Genomic DNA, 16692 nt, shown 5'->3' on the forward strand with positions numbered 1-16692 from the left:
CACATGGAACATTCTCCAGGATGGATCACACATTAGGCCACAAAACAAGCCTCAATAAATTCAAGAAGATCAAAATAATATTATGCATCTTTTCTGACGACAAAGGTATGAAACTAGAAATCAACTACAGGAAGAAAATCAGAAGAGCCACAAAAATGTGGAGATTAAACAAAATGCTACTGAACAATGACTGGGTCAATGGAGAAATAAAAAAATTCCTGGAGACAAATGAAAATGAAAATATGACATGCCAAAATCTGTGCGATACAGCAAAAGCAGTTCTAAGAGGGAAGTTTATAGCAATTCACGTCTACCTCAACAAACAAGAAAAATCCCAAATAAACAGTCTAAAAGCACACCTAAGGGTACTGGAAAAAGAACAACAAACAAATCTCAAAATCAGCAGAAGGAAGGAAATAAAAATCAGAGCAGAAATAAATGAAACAGAGACTAAAAAGACAATAGAAAAAACTAATGAAATCAAGAGCTGGTTCTTTGAAAAGATAAACAAAATTGACACCCTTAGCCAGACTCACCAAGGAAAAAAGAGAGAAGGCTAAAATAAATAAAATCAGAAATGAAACAGGAGAAATTACAATGGACACCTCAGAAATACAAAAGATAATAAAAGAATGCTATGAAAAGCTATATGCCAACAAATTGGATAATCTAGAAGAAATGGATAAATTCTTAGAATCAACAACCTTCCAAAACTGGACGAAGAGGTAGCAGAGAATTTGAATACACCAATCACCAGTAAGGAGATCGAAACAGCAATCAAAAACCTCCCAAAACATAAAAGTTCAAGACCAGTTGGCTTCCATGGTGAATTCTACCAAACATTCAAAGAAGACTTAATACCTATCTTTCTCAAACACTTCCAAAAAATTGAAGAGGAGGGGAGGCTTCCTAACTCATTCTACGAAGCCAACATTATTCTGATACCAAAACCAGACAAGGACAACACAAAAAATGAAAATTACTGGCCAATATCACTGATGACCATCGATGCAAAAATCCTCAACAAAATACTAGCAAATCGAATACAACAATAGATTAAAAAGATCATACATCATGATCAAGTAGGTTTCATTCCAGGAATGCAGGGATGGTTCAACATCTGCAAATCTATCTATGTGATACACCATATTAACAAAATGAAGAATAAAAATCACATGATCATCTCAATAGATGTAGAGAAAGCATTTGACAAGATACAGCATCCATTTATGATAAAAAAAATCTAAATAAAATGGGTATAGAAGGAAAACACCTCAACATAATAAAGGCCATATATGACAAACCCATAGCAAATATCATTCTCAATGGAGAAAAACTGAAAGCTATCCCTCTAAGAACAGGAACCAGACAAGGATGCTCACTGTCATCACTCTTATTTAACACAGTGCTGGAAGTCCTATCCAGAGCAATCAGGCAAGAAAAAGAAATAAAAGGGATCCAAATTGGAAAGGAAGTAGTGAAACTGTCACTCTTTACAGACAACGTGATTTTATATGTAGAAAAACCTAAAGAATCCAATAAAAAAACTTTTAGAAATAATAAATGGAGTCAAGTTGCAGAATACAAAAATCTGCTGCATTTCCATACACTAACAATGAAGTAGCAGAAAGAGAAATCAAGAATACAATCCCACTTGAAACTGCAACAAAAAGAATAAAATACCTAGGAATAAACTTAACCAAAGAGGTGAAAGATCTGCACACGAAAAACTATAAAACGTTGTTGAAAGAAATCGAAGAAGACACAAAGAAATGGAAAGATATTCCGTGCTCTTGGACTGGAAGAATTAACATCGTTAAAACGCTCATAGTTCCTAAAGCAATCTATATATTCAATGCAATCCCTATCAAAGTTCCAACAACATTGTTCACAGAAATAGAACAAAGAATCCTAAAATTTATATGGAACAACAAAAGACCCCAAATAGCCAAAGGATTCCTGAGTAAAAAGAAGAAAGCTGTAGGTATCACACTCCCTGATTTCAAAAACTATTACAAAGCCATAGTAACCAAAACAGCGTGGTACTGGCTCAAAAACAGACACACAGATCAATGAAACAGAATCGAGAGCCCAGAAATAAACCCACACATTTACAGACAGATAATATTCAACAAGGAAGCCAAGAGTATACAATAGAGAAACGATAGTCTCTTCAATAAATGGTGTTGGGAAAACTGCACAGCCACATGCAAAAGAATGAAAGTAGACCATTACCTTACACCATGCACAAAAATGAACTCAGAATGGATTAAAGACTTGAGTGTAAGACCTGAAACCATGAAACTTATAGAAGAAAACATAGGCAGTATGCTTTTTGACATCGGTCTGAGCAGCATATTTTTAAGTACCATGTCTGACTGGGCAAGGGAAACAAAAGAAAAAATGAACAAATGGGACTATATCAAACTAAAAAGCTTCTACACAGCAAAGGAAACCATCAACAAAACAAAAAGACAACCTTTAACAATTGGGAGAAGATTTTTGCCAACCATATATGAGATAAAGGGTTAATATCCAAAATATACAAAGAACTCATCATCTCAACAACATAAAAAACCAACAACCCAATTAGAAAAAGGGCAAAAGATCTGAACAGAGATTTCTCCAAAGAAGATATGCAGTGGTCAACAGGCATATGAAAAGATGCTCAACATCATTAGCTATCAGGGAAATGCAAATCAAAACTACAATGAGGTACCACCTCACTCCAGTCAGAATGGTTATACAGGACAGGAAAGAACAAGTGTTGGAGACGATGTGGAGAGAAGGGAACCCGGGTACATTGCTGGTGGGAGTGCAAACTGGTGCAGCCACTATGGAAAGCTATATGAAGTATCTTCAGAAAATTAAGAATAGATCTACCATACAATGTAGCTATCCCACTGCCGGGTATTTATCCAAAGAACTTGCAACACACAAATAGGCAAATTGTCAAAAAAGGCACATAATGATACATGTACCCCTATGTTCACTGCAGCATTATTCACAATAGCCAAAACTCGAATGTAACCTAGGTGCCCATCAAGGGATGAATGGATAAAGAACACGTGGTATACATACACAATGGACTACTCCTCAGCCATAAGAAACGATGAAATCCAGTCATTTGTGACAACATGGATGGACCTTGAGGGTATTATGCTAAGTGAAGCAAGTCAGAGGGAGAAAGTCAAACACCATATGATCTCACTCACAAGTAGAAAAACAACAACAAACAAATACATAGCAACAGAGATTGGACTGGTGGTTACCACAGGGGAAGGGGGAGGGAGGAAGGCAAAAGGGGTGATAAGGCTCACATGTGAGGGGATGGACTATAATTAGTTTTTGGGTGGTGAACATGATGTAATCTACACAGAATTCGAAATATATTACGATGTACATCTGAAAGCTATATAATGTTATAATCCAATGTTACTGCAATAAAATAAAAAATAAAGATTTCAATCAACATATACCACTAGCAGAATTTATACATGATAAAAAATTAAACAATGTGTCTATGTCTGATACTACATATATGGCAACAAAAATGGCCGACATGGGGAGTTCAATTCAACCATTCATCCATTTACAGATGCTAATACAACTAACAGTGAGCAGGCAATCTCCTTTTTTTGGTAGCACTTACCACAATTACTGATTTTCTTCCTTATACTGTGTGTATCTGTTTCTCCTATGACATTCCATGAGCAAAGGAAATACATCTAACTTGTTTGCCATTACATCCCTGGACCTTTGTAAAATGTGTTAGACATAGTAGATGGTCAAATACATGTGAAATGAATGAATAGGACATGTGATTATCAGCTCAAACCAGTTTGTCATTTAATTACTCAGTGTTTTTCAATTAGTTAAGACACAGTCCACATTTTCTCACTGAAAGCAGTGAACAGCTGTTTTCTCTTCAGAACAACTTCTAGTGGCCTAATCCAATTATTGAAAAGTAATCACATTATCCTGTCCTCATCAGACTCTTTCTCCAACACACAAGAAAAGCAGAATGGCTGAGGCACAAATGAACAAGTACAAGAGAGCAGCCCTCTCCATCAACCTCTTAGACTTAAAGAAATAAGAAAACACCACCACATATGCACCTGGAAGAAAGAATACTGAATACTGCTTCCTACCACAGAGCAGTGGCAGGGTTCTCAAGAGCTCTGGAGACTTCAGAAGCTCTTTGGCAAAACATTCTAAGTCGAATGACAGCAATACGACGGTAGCCATGATAAAGGAAAATCTAAAACTGGTAAATGCTTTGAATTTTTAAAAAAGCGAAGTAAAACGGCATGTACTATCATGACTAAAGATAAAATCTATTATAAAAAACACAACAAACCAAAAACTCAAGCTCAAACTCATTCTTTAATGATATGAACAATACTGTATTATAAAGTCCTTTTGTTGGTCCTGACATTGTAGAAATAATTTTTTTAGAATGTAAAAACTGCAAGAATGCAAGAGTTGAGAGTGAGAGCAGCTCTTACCTTTTTATTCTCTGTACAATAAAATGGCACTTTAACAATATTGGTATTTCCCTAATTATCAGTTTGTAATTTTAGCACCAAAAACTCAATTCCTAAGCAAATGTTTCCTGCTTTGCAAACTATGGAAATACACAAGCATTTCACATCATTCAAACATTTATTCATCTATTGTATATAAATCAATCATTTAAAAACACACTAAAGAAAATTACTTCTTCCTTCTCTTTTTAGGTGAGTGTTCCAAAAGTGGGGTAAGTTCAATCTCCTCACTGTGCTTTCTTTTCTTCTTTTTCTTTTTATGGTCACTCTGGTAACCACTGGAGTCACTGCCTTGGAAAACAGGGTCCTGGTCCTGAACTTCCTGGTGCTTTTTCTTCTTTTTCTTCTTCTTCGGCTCTTCTTCCCAGAGGCCATTCACATTATTAATCTGCAGGTCTGTCTTGTCTGTCACGGTGCCATCTGCAAAATCTGCTAACTCTGTGCTACCACCTTCCACCTCATATGGCTCTGGGTCTTTCTTCTTTTTCTTTTTCTTCTTTGGAGGTTTTTCAACAGCTTCTTCCGTGCCCGTTTCTGTTACTTCTTCAGAAACTGCAGAGCACTTGGTTTGTAAACTATAGATTAACAGTTTAAAAATTTTACAGAGCAATAAGCAAAAATAAAAGAATAAAATGAGACGAAAAATATGTCAACATGCTAAGATTTTTCTAAATAATGGCAGTAGTACAAGATACATAACTATGGCATAAACTTCAAATACTCTATCCTATTATCCCTCACTCCACCAAAATGTCTTGGAAATGTTAAAATTTTTGTTTCCAAAGTACTTCTCCCAAACTGTTTTTACACATAAAAATGACATGAAAATTTTATGAAAACATGGCTTCTAAATTTTGGTTTAAGAAAAATTTGGGTACTCAACATTAAAGATCACAGTATCCAGGCTTATTAGCCATACCACTGACACTTGATAGAGAGAAAATATACTTCTGGTATCGATTAAAGTAATGGAGTTTCCCACCTACTCTCAATCCTTGTTTCAAATAATAGTTCATTGCTATTCTTAGCCTACGCTGACCAGTATTACTTCACAATTGTGAATTATTTTATATCACGAAAATAAAAACAAAGATCAATGAAGTAACCCTCTCTCTAGAACTACACAGTCCTAGCCACGTATAACTATTTAAATTTAAAGAATTTCAATGAGATAACTTTCAAAATTCTGTTCCTCAAATTGCGCTAGTCACATTTGAAGTGCTGAATGGTGAAGCTACTGTATTGCACAAATACAGCACATTTCTATCATCACAGAAAGTTCTATTATCTGCTCTAGAACATTAACCCATACTCTTGTTACTTATCAAGGCAGAATCTAGAAAAAACTGTTAACACCAGCAGTATTCCAAGTTTTTTTCCTTCTCCCCATTAAACCTGGCTCCTGTGGAACCAAGCTCAAGATCAGAGTAATTCTCATAAGAATTTCAATACAGAAAAATATAGAAATTATCTACCTGGCAAACTGATAATAATCAAATTATTTTTGTTTCAACTGCATAAAAATAAAAGCAGACTAATAGTTATACAATATGATTAAGCTTTTAGTAGTTTCAACCTCAGGGATCAATTTTTTAAAAACTTAACAAACTAGAAAATAGTCGGCAAAATTGAGTTATTAAAACACACACGGGTTAGCTAGACACAGAGCTTTAGAATATTTAATATATTGTCATAGCACTTAAGATTCCTATTTACACTGACTTTATGGTTTGAAAGCATAAATATTCTAATAAAAAAATTAATTTTTAAAAAGAGGGGCTTATGTTCTCTAAATTCAGAATTAAATAGAACTGATTAAGTATGAAAATGATAATAAAGTGATTAGGAACTGACCTACTGATATTTAGTTTTCCCCGAATGCAGAATACTCCAGCAGCATCTGAGTCTAAACGAAATACTTCAAATTCTAGTTCATCACCCACATTAATCTCCAGAGTCTGCCACTGCTCAGATGGCATCTGCTCAGGTTTAGGGATGGAGGCGTTGAAACACCCATGTACTAAACAGCCAATGTGGCTGGAAGACACTTTATTAACTGTACCCTGGGAAGAAGAAGGAAAAAAGAGAATAACATAAGGAAGAGATGCAACGCATAAAAAGTGGATCACACTTTAGGAGCTTCAAACCAATCTTCAAAGAGAAAACTTAAAAATAACAGTATAATTTGATATGGAAAAAAGTTTACCTCAATTAAAACTTACCATGTTATACTAAAACATCGTTTTATATGACCTTCTGGAAAACACAAAACTATGGGGAGAGTACAAAGATCAGTGGTTGCTGGGGTTTTAAGGGGAAGGAGGGATGAATAGGTGGCACGCAGAGGATTTTTAGGGCAGTGACCGATTATTCTATAGGAGAATGTAATAGTGGATACACGTCATTATACATTTGTCAAAACCCACAGAAGGTACAACACAAAGAGTCCACTCTAATATAAACTACAGACTTTATTTAGTAACAATGTATTGATATTGGCTCAATAATTGTAACAAATGTACCACACTAACGCAAGATGATGTCAGTAACAAGAGAACAGTGTGTTTGTGTGTATGTTGGGGGAAAGTGAGGAAAGGCATATGAGAACACTACTTTCCACTTGATTTTGCTATAAAGCTAACACTGCTGTAAAAATTAAGTTTTATCAATTAAAAAAATATTCACTGGAAAGAAAAGTCTTTTCAACATATGGGTCCGGAACAAGTGAATAGCTATATGGACAAAAAAATGGTTCTCCAGGGCCTACCTCACACTACACACAAAAAATTAAAGATTTATCACAGACCTAAATGGAAAAGCAAAAACTACAAAAACTCTAGAAGCTTAAAGAAGAATATCTTCACAACCTAGAGGGAAGCAAGTTTCTTAGATAGGATCCAGAAAGCAATAACCATAAAAGTGTACAATAAATTGGATCTCATCAAAATTAAAAGCTTGTTTATCAAATGATAACATTAAAAGTTAAGAGACACGTCATAGACTGAGAGGAAATATTCACAGTACATTTATCTGAAAAGGATTTGTATTAAGACTACAAAAAGTACTACACCTCAATAATAACAATACAAAAAGCCAACTAAAAATGAGCAAAGTACTTTAACAGGCCCTTATTATTGAAACACATGAAAAAGAGTTCATGAGGGAAATGCAAATTAAAACCATAATGAGAAACTACTATATGCCTATCAGTAACATTAAAAGACTGTGGCAGCCTGAGGTTCACCGGCTTGGATCTTGGGCACGGACCTAGACACTGCACGTACGGTCATGCTGTGGCAGCATCCCACATAGAAGAACCAGAATGACCTACAACTAGGATATACAACTAGGTACTGGGGGTTTGAGGAGAAAAAAAAAAGGAGGAAGATTGGCAATAAATGAATGTTAGCTCAGGGGCCAATCTTCCTCACCAAAAACAAAAAACATGTTGAACAAAAGAGGCCAAATTTTACAACAGTGCATAATGAAAAATTCCATTAATATACAAGTACAGAACAAGCAAACCTAATTTATGATAAAGGAAATCAGAACAGTGGTTGCACCTCGGATAGACAGAAGTGACCAGGCAAGGGCATGAGGCTCATTTCTAAGGAGACAGAATGGTAACATGTACTTGTCAAAAGTCACTGAACCGCAGACTATGATCTGTGCATTTTACTGTACATAAATTATATCTTACACACTTCAATGCATGTAAATCATGCCCTATTACTAAAAATAAATAAAAATTGGAATAAACTAAAGGGTCAAATATATTTGAGGACTGCATTTTGTTGTAGGGGATAGAGTAAAAGGGATAATTTTACTTTTCCTTTCATGCTTTCTGTAAAATTTGAATGTTATTTCCATGTACATGTTTACATTTATGATAATTTATCCAAAGCACATGACAGTTAAATATGGGAATTTTTAAGTACAAATCTACTGCCAACCTTAAGATTATGGAGGCTGGTTGTAGGATCCCAGTTTGACAGGCCAAGGATACTATTTCTACCTGTTTAAGTGACACTGAAAAATTAAAAAAATTTTTAAAAGTCTTGTAGATTTTGTTATAGTGAAATCTAACCTACAGATTTATTAACAGTATCAACGGTTAGTTAACAGTTCTTATCTTTTAGATTAAGCAATTCCTATAAAAATTTTTCTTTTTTAAAGAAAAACTATATATACACACATAATATAAATATATAAATATATATGCACATATAAACATATATACACATAGAACATCTGGCAGAAGAGAGGAGGAAGTGAAGAAGATAAAGGGATACATTTCAGTGGCCTTCACATCAGCTTCTGTATTTCTAGCTTCTTTTCAACTGAAAGACCTTCCCCGCAGGGCCTTCATTCCCATGGTATAATATGGGTTCCCTGATGCCCAAGCTTCATTCATTTTCTTTATCTGCCTGGTCCCACAACCATTTGAATTTGCAACTCCTGTTTTATATACTGCTATACTGTTTGAATCCTTTATAAAAAAACCCCTTTATTTGTGTATAATTGAGAAATTACAAAAATTGATCTTTTACCCCGTAAGACGATTCTGGTGCTATACTAAGAAAAGAAAAATTAGATGGGACACATACTCTGTACATGCATGGAGAGGAGGATGCAGTTTAAAAACTTATCTAGGTTAAACTGATGGAAAATAATTTCTCTTTTAAAATTATTTTTAGGGGGTGGCCTGGCTGCCTAGCAGTTAAGTTCAGACACTACGCTTCAGTGGCCCAGGTTTGGTTCCCAGGTGTGGACCTACACCACTCATCAGTGGCCAAGTTGTGGTGGCGACCCACACACAAAATAGAGGCAGACTGGCACAGATGTTAGCTCAGGGTGAATCTTCTTCAGGCAAAGGGAGGAAGACTGGTGACGGATGTTAGCTCAGGGCGAATCTTCCTCAGCAAAAATAATAACAATAATAATTTTTAATTACCCACAATAGCAATCTATTTGAGTCCCAAGGTATACAGTCTCTTAAAATTTTCTGAATTACACAATTATATAACTACACAAAGAAAGCTAGAAAAAAAGACATACATACCATAAGCTTTTGCCCCGGTTCAGGGCAGAAAATAACAAAATCTGCTTCAATGTTAAGATGAATGTGGCCTTGATCATCATAAATATCTCCCAGTTCACCCACCACTTTGATGTTATCATATGCAATGGGGACACCTAAAAGGCTGTAAAAAAAAAAAAAAACAACAACAAAAAACCCAAAGAAAAAACACAACAGCATATGATTAGCCTGTAACAACTTCAGTAGTACAATTTCACCAAAGAGTTCCAATATTGGCTAAACTAAAAATGATTATTCAGGATAGGTACCCAGAGACAAAATGTCCTATTATGCAGGAGCAATAAAGTTGACCTTCTTCCCTATTTGCTACTCATTTGAATTCTAGTCATGCTAGAATGAGAGAAAAAATAGGAGTTGGCAAGAAAAATGTCTGTGTATTTCTGTATAAGTGAATCAAGGCAATTTTGGTATTAGCCACCATTACCGAGTTTCTGTACTAGATGGTATACAGCAAGAGAAGCTGAAGCCCGTGAATATTAAAGCCAATGACTTAGTGGAGAAAAATCCTCAAGCTACAACTGTTGCTAGTCAATGAAAATGTTAAGAAATACAACTATACCAGTTATTGAGCACTGACTCTAACGCTTTAGATTAGTTTACATGTTTCACAGTCAAAATTAGCGGGCAACAACTATTTCAAAATGTCATTTCCAACCTCTTAAGGAATTACAACTACTAAGGAGGCAGACCAGGTGGCTTCACTACCACACCCCCTACTTGTTCCAGGAAACTTCCCTGACTCCCCCAGGAAAGGCTGAAATCACTCCTCCTCTACTCCTACAGCACTTCATGCACACTGTGATCACTGTTCTTAACCTCATTTTATTGAATCTATTGGTATACATGTGTGGATTCCACACACAACTCTAAGGGCCTGGGGAGCAGAAAACATTTTTGTTGAACTCAATTAAATTTCTAGAATGATTCACAAAGAATAAGAGAAAGAATTTACTCCTAAGAGTTGTTAAGTAAAACAGCTAGGAGCCACTGGAAAGGAACTTTAATAAGTACCAAATTAGGAAAACCAGAAATTCAGAGACTTAGTCCAGAAAGTACTCTTTTACTTTGTTAATTTCTGCTTGTGGCTTTCCTAAGCAGTAACTATACCATCACTAAGAAAATACTAGGGGCACAGAAAACACAGAGTTAGTGAACAAGAAGGAAGGGGGAAAAAGGTAATTACCATATTAGATAGAAAAATAAAATGAAGAATTTGTTTCTCCTAATCAACAATTAGAATCTCAAGTGGGGGGAAATTTGTTGTCCCCTACGAGGAACTTTGGAATCTGTGGTACTAATCATGGTTGTCACAATCACTGGCAAAGGCCAAGGATGGGAGACATTCTGTCATGTACAGGACAGTCCTGTACAATGAACAAATATCCCTGGTCTTACCTGACTTTTGAATGAGGGGACAAACCTATTTATAAAAAGCTGGGCATAGAATCTAACTTAAAAAAAAATCAATATAATGTCATCTTTGCACAGTTTTACAAATTTCCAGGAATGTAGCTAATACCTAAATGCAAGGGTAGATTGTTCTGTGTAGAACTTTACCAAGAATTACTCATTATTTCAGAAAAGCATTTCACCAATGGAGATACTGTGTGTGTTATCTGTTGTCAACTCAAAACCCTTGCATCAATCCACACTGGGGACTGACACTTGCAATGGTTCTAGGTATAGGTACGGGAGGCATCTAACTACTTCAGTCTTCCCAGGTAGTCATACTTGAGCATCATCATATTGAAATATTTTACTGTATGGTATTAGAGCACTATATAGATTTCTTATTTTGCAATTGTGTAGGTAGCTTATACTAAGTTTCATTTCAGCACAGTAAAGAGTGTTTTCATGATAGTAAAGGTAGTACTGCTAAATATTTCTCATAAGAGGGAGGTATTGGGTTCTGGGGGTTCAGAAGTTCAGAACTACTGACTAGGGAATGAGACCATAGAGCCTAAGTGCAAAAGGATTGGTGTAAATCCATCAAAACTTTGGGAAAGCAACTCAAAGTATGAAACTTACTAAAAGTCATCAGATATACAAAGACAGACACCTCAACACTACATATCTTTTCCTCTTTCACTTGTGTTTTTCTGAAACCATCCTAAGTAGGTTTCAGAGCAGGGTGGTAGCCTCACTTGAGATCTTCAGAGAACAATTAAATCAAGTTTAAGAGATGCTTAGATTGCACACTTAAGACTTCTCTGGAACTACTGGGAGGGAACATATTTGCCACTTTCAACTCAAGAGCTGTCATATACAAGAGGGATAAGTTTTTTTTTCCTTAATGGCCTCTCAAAGGTACATCTTAGAAGTTATAATGTGATTTTAGAAAACTACTTACTTTCTCTAAGCAGATTTTCCAAAATCAAAATGGGATCTCTAAGTCAAATACTTTGTGATCTCACTCATCAGTAAAAGATAAAAACAAGGACAAATACACACATAGCAATGAAGATTGGATTGGTGGTTACCACAGGGGAAGGCGGGGGAGGGCAAAAGGGGTGATTAGGCTCACGTGTGAGGGGATGGACTATAATCAGTTTTTGGATGGTGAACATGATGTAATCTACACAGAATTCAAAATATATTACGATGTACATCTGAAAGCTATATATTTGTTATAACTGAATGTTACTGCAATTAAAAAAATTTTAAAAAAGGGATCTCTGTTTTTTTTAGAATGATTGTTTTTTTTTTTTTTAAAGATTGGCCCTGAGCTAACATCTGTTGCCAATCTTTTTTTCCCCTTCTCCCCAAAGTCCCCCAGTACATAGTTGTATGATCTAGTTGCAGGCCTTTCTAGTTCTACTATGTGGGACACTGCCTCAGCATGGCTTGATGAGTGGTACTAGGTCTGCACCCAAGATCCGAATCGGTGAAACCCCGGGCCGCCGAAGCAGAATGTGCAAATTTAACCACTGGGCCACAGGGCTGGCCCGAAATGGGATCTCTTTTAAAAAATTCTGTCACTGGGGGAACAAAGGTGCACAGTCTGTCAAATAGGGGATATGCTGAGACAACTTAGACTAATGAGAGCCATTCTCAATACCTCTCTTCTCCTCATTTCTTAAATAAAGAGAAGCCAGTCCTCCTGATTCTACAGGACGGCCCCAAAGTCTGGAAACATGAACAACTATACATGATAAATGGTTTAATTAATATTACAATTCTTTACGTTCAATGTTTTGTCCCTCATTAGTAATGCATAGTTCAATGTGTGGTGCCTGATTTGCACTGAATAAACGAGAGTCTTTAGCACACCTCACAAGTAATAGGGGTTGGGGAGTCCAGAGCTGTCCAGAATGCAACCTGCTCCACACGGCCACAGTGTCCAATTCAGTTATAGAAATTATCATTCAATCAGTTCCTCATCTCTCTGGTGTAACGGGTTCCTATTGGAGCCACTTCGGGCGACTTTCCCTTAGCTGTCAAGTGGAGGTTTTAATTGGTTAAAGAAAGTAGTAAAATAAAGCAAACAGTTGCCTATGTTTTCAGATTTTATGACCACCTTGTGTATCCTTAAATCTTTCAAATCCATCCTCTCTAGTCACTTTTCTCTTGGAAAATTACTTCCAACTTTCCAATTACTTTCTCTTGGAAAATTTCTCTTAACTGGTCTCTGTGTCTACTGTCTCACCCTCCTTAAACCATTATCTAATGCTACCAAGTGCTGGTTCTTAAACTGCAAATCTGATTATGTCTCAGAGATCAGGGACATATACTACTCTCTTAAGAGTATGCCAGTTTCACAGTTGGAGGGTATTGAGAGGATGAAGTGCTAACCCTGCTTAAGCCAAAAACACACAAACAAAAAACTGGCACAGGTAGCGAGGGAAGAGCAAAATGGCTATCTTCTCTCAGTTGTCCCCTACCCCATCTTTGACCCACTGCCCTCCTCTCCACCTGCACCCAACATCTTTCCCTTGACATAAACCTTACTCCAGTTACACAGTACTTCCACTTCTCTGGTCAAAGCATTCTATTTCACATCTACCATCCACTTGTTTATGCCACTCTTTTTGCCTGAAATGCTACCATCTCAAAGAACCCTTCTCCTCTCAAGTTGTTCTCAAAAGGCCTAGGATTCCATTCAACACTGCTTCTCATACTATAACTTACTTTAGATTTGTCAAATTTTAACACTTCATTGGATTTATTTAGCTTACACTGATTTATCTCTACTAGAGCTTAACGTTCCTCGAAACAGGGATCTTGTTTTTTCTTTGTTTTTATATCCCAAATCCCTGGTATACAAAATAACAACTGTGTGTTGGTGCTTGGAGGAAGCTGTATACTCCAGATTTGCTTAATTCTTAACCTGTCTAGGGTTTAGAATCACTTGAGAAAGCGGTCAAAGCTTTGGATACTTTGCCCAAAAAAACTGACAGGAAATTTCTGCAATTTTCGGGGGGGGGGGGGGGAGTCATGAAATTTCTTAAGGGAAATAACAAATCCCTAGGGACTCCACTCACCCTAGTTCTGGAAGCCTTACCTTTGAGCTAAAGTAATCTGGAGGAGTATTAAGGTGCATCGGCCCCTGCTCCTCCACCCTTGTAATTCTGAGAGTTTAAGTTACTTTTGAATATCTTCGTTTAAATGCACCAGGTTTTCTTCACCCTCAAGAGCAATAGGCAGGCCAGTTAGACTAAACAAACTGCTCTTAAAAAGAAAACTAACTGTATTTCTCTCATTCCTGATTAGATCCAAGAAAAGAGAACCCAGGGAAAGTACCAGGGCCCAAACAAACAACAAAAACTGCCCTTTATGGTTTACAAATAAACGATTGCACTAAGGCTTCATGCGCAATTTTCTACAGAATGAGAGAGAATCTACTGAAGTACTGCATTCCAAACTTTCATCATCTAATGAGAAACTGGTCCTACTAAGTCTCCAGACCCCTGGTCTATTCCTACCCCTACACCCCGGTTCGGGAGCAAGCTTCCGCACTCCGTCCGCCGACACAATTCATGCCACCTTTAAGTTTTCTTTCTTGCCTACGAAAGGGTCCCTATACAGATCTTGACCAGGGAAGTAGTGGCCTTTCGGGGAGCATCGCGACTCCATAACGCCTCGGGGCTAAGCTCGCGGTGGCCAGTGCGACTTTTCCCTATCGCCCCCTTTCTGCTGCGCCATCAGCGGGTCCACTCGCTGTCCCCTCCCATGACCAAAAGAATGGACGGCAGGCTACTTCTGGCGTTGTCCGCTCGGCAAAACAAAAGGCTAAGAGGCTGATACCTCTCGGAATAGCGCAGGAGCTCCGCGTCGAGCTGTTCTCGGATACCGGTGCGTTTCCTGTTAAGGTAGCGCGGTGACAATGCGATGTGCCTTCGGTGCGGCCCCGCCACCAGGCAGGAGTAGCGGCTATTCAAAAGCGCACACGCGGCAGCGTAGGTCGGCAGCTCTAGGCAAGGCAGGACGCCGGCGGGGCCCACCACCGGCCCCTCAGAGGCCGCATTCGGCCGTGGAGCCTGTGAACAACCGGCAGCCATGCGGCTTGTCAGGTTTCCCACGGCGCGCGCCACTGACGCACTCATAACCACCTATCTCTCCGGACGCCCGGTTTCTACGTCATTCACCAGCTACCACGCCCCTAGGAAATTTCTCTCCTTGAGCTGCACTACCCAGTTCTGACCAGCAGCGGGCAACCGCTTTTTTTCGCACTTGGCCGACTTCAGGAGCTCGGAGCCTTTGGTCACGTACTGAGCATGCTCGAAGGCCAACCATCACCTGTCTCTTAAGAGCGGGCAAGCCTGTATTTTCGTAAATGTCCTGATAGGATTTAGTCTGTAGATTTAATAGAGGATCACACTTTGATCACTTCCAGTAGTAATGTGGTTTCCTAGACTTTACAAGCTTGGATAACACAATAAGAAGTTAAAAAATATTTATGGAATATATTTTCTGCAGGGAATCCAATCCTGAAAAGCAGCCCGGATGCCTCAAGTCTGAAAACGAACCCCTCCTGTCTCTCTGGTACTGCTCCTCTTCTCATTCCGTAATGACTAATTCAGGAAATCGTACCACCGCTTTACAAATGGCAGTCTAGCTGTCATCCTCGGGACCTCTCTTGTACCCCTAAACACCAAATCAGCCCCAAAGCCTGTGGGGCCCAAAGCCGAAACATCGCTCTCTTCGGACACTTCTCTCCTTCCTCACTTCCAAAACTGCAGAAATTGCCGCTGGAAGCCAGGTCATGAGGACGCTGAGGAGCAGTCAGATCTTCTCTGAAACACAAATATGACCAAGACTTGCGCAGTTTAAAGATTCACATAGGCGTCCCATTTTACTCAGGACAATTCAAACTCTAATACAAAATGGCTCTTAAATTACAAGGCCATTTTAGGATCCTCCCCCAGCAGCTTCACTGAGGGCACTCCCCACTTTAAGAATCTGCTAGCCACGACGCATGCTCATTGATCCACTTTCAGCTCGCGCTCTTCCTCTTCAGTCTTTTGCTGTTCCTTCTACTTGGGAATACGGTAGCTTCTCTTATATGAGAAAATTCTACTTATGGGTCAAATTTTAGCTCAGATTTTACATTATCTTCCTGGGCAGAGTTTACTACCGCGCTGCCCCTCTGCCCCCATAAGGGTTAGGTAGTTGTCCATCTTTGTAAATTACCACCATCAAGAGCTTGTTTTTATGTTAATTTTATGTTACTTGCCTATTTGTTTGTGGGTTCCTAGACTAGACTTCAAGCTCAGTAAGGCAGGGACCACGATATCTGCCTCATTCAGCAGTGCAACCTCCAAATGGCTCCAAAAAAAAAAAAAAAAAAAAAAAACCCAATGCATCTTGAATGAATGAATGAAATAACAGGTAATAAAGAGCTCACGGTCTATGTGAGGAAATAGGATCTAAAGATAAACATATAACATGGACTGCACTGCGTAAGTGACAAGAGAAACGTACAGCACGTGGTGGCGTGAGTACAAACACTCCTGCCTTCACTTGGTACCTGCAAAAAGCCTGTAACCTCTCTCAACCTGTTTTCCCACTTGTAAAATAATACTTGCCCTGCCTACTACAGAGATG

At 38.0% G+C, this 16692-nt stretch overlaps 1 protein-coding gene across 2 annotated transcripts; it reads right to left on the reverse strand.

Moving 5' to 3' along the window:
* Positions 1 to 4367: 4367 nt before the first annotated feature.
* Positions 4368 to 16052, reverse strand: POLR1F (RNA polymerase I subunit F). 2 transcript variants are annotated; one of them, XM_070615862.1, is made up of 5 exons: positions 14893 to 15199; positions 12919 to 13082; positions 9610 to 9751; positions 6402 to 6610; positions 4368 to 5122 (listed from the first exon to the last, which is right to left on the reverse strand). In XM_070615862.1, the coding sequence occupies exons 2-5, from the start codon at positions 13011 to 13013 to the stop codon at positions 4717 to 4719; spliced, it is 852 nt and encodes a 283-aa protein (XP_070471963.1). In that variant the 5' UTR covers positions 13014 to 13082; positions 14893 to 15199; the 3' UTR covers positions 4368 to 4716. The 2 variants fall into 2 exon arrangements, with proteins under 2 accessions (XP_070471963.1, XP_008519904.2); XM_008521682.2 differs by lacking the exon at positions 12919 to 13082 and having other exon boundaries at positions 14893 to 16052.
* Between the last annotated feature and the right edge of the window lie 640 nt (positions 16053 to 16692).

Source organism: Equus przewalskii, chromosome 4 (genome assembly GCF_037783145.1).
Source record: "Equus przewalskii isolate Varuska chromosome 4, EquPr2, whole genome shotgun sequence".
Lineage (NCBI taxonomy): Eukaryota > Metazoa > Chordata > Mammalia > Perissodactyla > Equidae > Equus > Equus przewalskii.

What these genes read in the sequence shown, in the direction of transcription:
- POLR1F (XM_008521682.2), bottom strand. Translation starts at nt 15,191, where the DNA reads ATGAGTGCGTCAGTGGCGCGCGCCGTGGGAAACCTGACAAGCCGCATG. An exon ending in CTCCTGCGCTATTCCGAGAG is followed by an intron (nt 9,752 to 14,892) that starts GTATCAGCCTCT and finishes TTTTTTTTACAG; the next exon opens with CCTTTTAGGTGTCCCCATTG. An exon ending in GGAAAACTAAATATCAGTAG is followed by an intron (nt 5,123 to 6,401) that starts GTCAGTTCCTAA and finishes GTTAATCTATAG; the next exon opens with TTTACAAACCAAGTGCTCTG.